We start from the raw sequence: 1,791 nt of genomic DNA on the forward strand, positions 1-1,791 counted from the left end.
GGTCCTGGAGCGGCGCTGGACGTCTTTCCTGAAGAAGCGGCTGCAGTGCGCCGTGCCCGGCGACGTCCCCTTCCACTTCGATGTCCTCGAGGCCGTCACTGCGCCCCACACTCTGCACGGACGGCCTGCGGTGCTGGCGGTGTTTGGGACACAGCGCAACAGGTATGGGGACAGCAGGGATGTGACTGCGGGGATGGGGGGATGTGGGGACATTGGGGACGTGGCTATGGGGATATGGGGATATGGGACATGGGGGATGTGGCTATGGGGATATGGGGACGTGGGACATAGGAATGTGACCTTGGGGATATGGGGACATAGGACACTGGGAACATGGGGACATGGGACATAGGAATGTGACCTTGGGGATATGGGGATATGGGACACTAGGAACATGGGGACATGGGACATAGGAATGTGACCTTGGGGACATGGGGACATAGGACACTAGGAACATGGCTTTGGGGAGATGGGATATGGGACATTAGGGACTTGGTGACACAGGGACATGGGGATATTGGAGACTTGGGAATATGGGGCCATGGGGACACAGGCACAGGACTTTGGGAATATGGAACTGGGGACATCGGGGACGTGAGCACAGGCAGATGGGGAAATAGGGACCCGGGTGCCCCCTTGGGGGTAGAGGCGACGTGAGCGTGGGGTGAGGGCAGACGTGGTGACAGGGCTGCATGTGGGGACACGGGGACTCGGAGGCCGGGGCCGCCGGGTGTCCCCAGGCAGTGCCCTGTGTCACCTCGCAGCATCCCGGGTTCGGCCGTCTGCGCCTTCTACCTGGCGGATGTGGAACGCGCCTTTGAGGGACCCTTCGCCGACCCCCGCGGAGCCGCGGCCCCATGGCCCCCAGTGCCCGAGCAGCGCGTGCCCCGGCCCAGGTGCCCCTGCGTCCCCTTAGCCGTGGCCCACTGTCCCTACAGCCGCGTTCCCGTGGCCGTATCCCTGTCCCCACGCCCCCATAACCGTGTCCCTATGTCCCCACGTCCATCTGTCCCCGTACCGTGCGCCCCTGTCCCCCACGTCCCCCCGTAGCCGCGTCCCCACGCTCATGTCCCCTCTCGTACCTCCATGTCCCCAGACCCGGTTGCTGTGCAGGGATGGGGTCGGCCGCTGCCGTTGTCACCTCTGGGGACATTCCAGATGAGACGCTGTCCTTTGCCAAAGAGCACCCACTGCTGCACGGGGTGGTGGCACCCGCCGGGGGACGGCCGCTCTTCACCCAAACCGGCACCAGGTGACGGGGACAGCGGGGTCGGGGACACGTGGGGCGGCCCTGGGGACACAGAAAAGGGACGCCGGGTGTCTCGGCGCACACAGGCTGACACAGCTGGCAGTGGATGTGGGCGCGGGGCCGCGGGGGAACCACACGGTGCTGTTTGTGGGGTCGGAGGACGGGCGGGTGCTGAAGGTGCTGACGGCCGCACGACGCCCCGGGGACAACGGGCAGCACGGTGACACTGCGGGACACGGAGATGAAAATGGGGACAACAACGGGGATGGTGACACTGAGGCGGTGCTGCTGGAGGAGATCAGGCTGTATGAGGCTGGGAGGTGGGTGCTATGGGGTCATGTGGGGCATTGATGGGGGCTCTGTGGGTGCTATGGGGTCATGTGGGGCATTGATGGGGGCTCTGTGGCTGCTATGGGGTCATGTGGGGCATTGATGGGGGCTCTGTGGGTGCTATGGGGTCAGGTGTGTGTAGTGGGGTTGGGTGGGGTACTTGGGTGCTATGGGTTCATATGGGTTGGTGGGGTTGGGTGGTTGCTATAGAG

At 64.4% G+C, this 1,791-nt stretch overlaps 1 protein-coding gene across 1 annotated transcript in view; it reads left to right on the forward strand.

Moving 5' to 3' along the window:
- Window positions 1-1,621, forward strand: part of SEMA6C (semaphorin 6C) — a gene marked incomplete at its 5' end in the record, with an annotated part of 2,721 nt that extends 1,100 nt beyond the window's left edge. The window contains 4 exon segments of the mRNA XM_010723993.3: window positions 1-162; window positions 765-896; window positions 1,097-1,252; window positions 1,336-1,621. Coding sequence (XP_010722295.2) covers window positions 1-162; window positions 765-896; window positions 1,097-1,252; window positions 1,336-1,600 — 715 coding nt within the window.
- Between the last annotated feature and the right edge of the window lie 170 nt (window positions 1,622-1,791).

This window comes from Meleagris gallopavo, chromosome 27, assembly GCF_000146605.3.
Source record: "Meleagris gallopavo isolate NT-WF06-2002-E0010 breed Aviagen turkey brand Nicholas breeding stock chromosome 27, Turkey_5.1, whole genome shotgun sequence".
Lineage (NCBI taxonomy): Eukaryota > Metazoa > Chordata > Aves > Galliformes > Phasianidae > Meleagris > Meleagris gallopavo.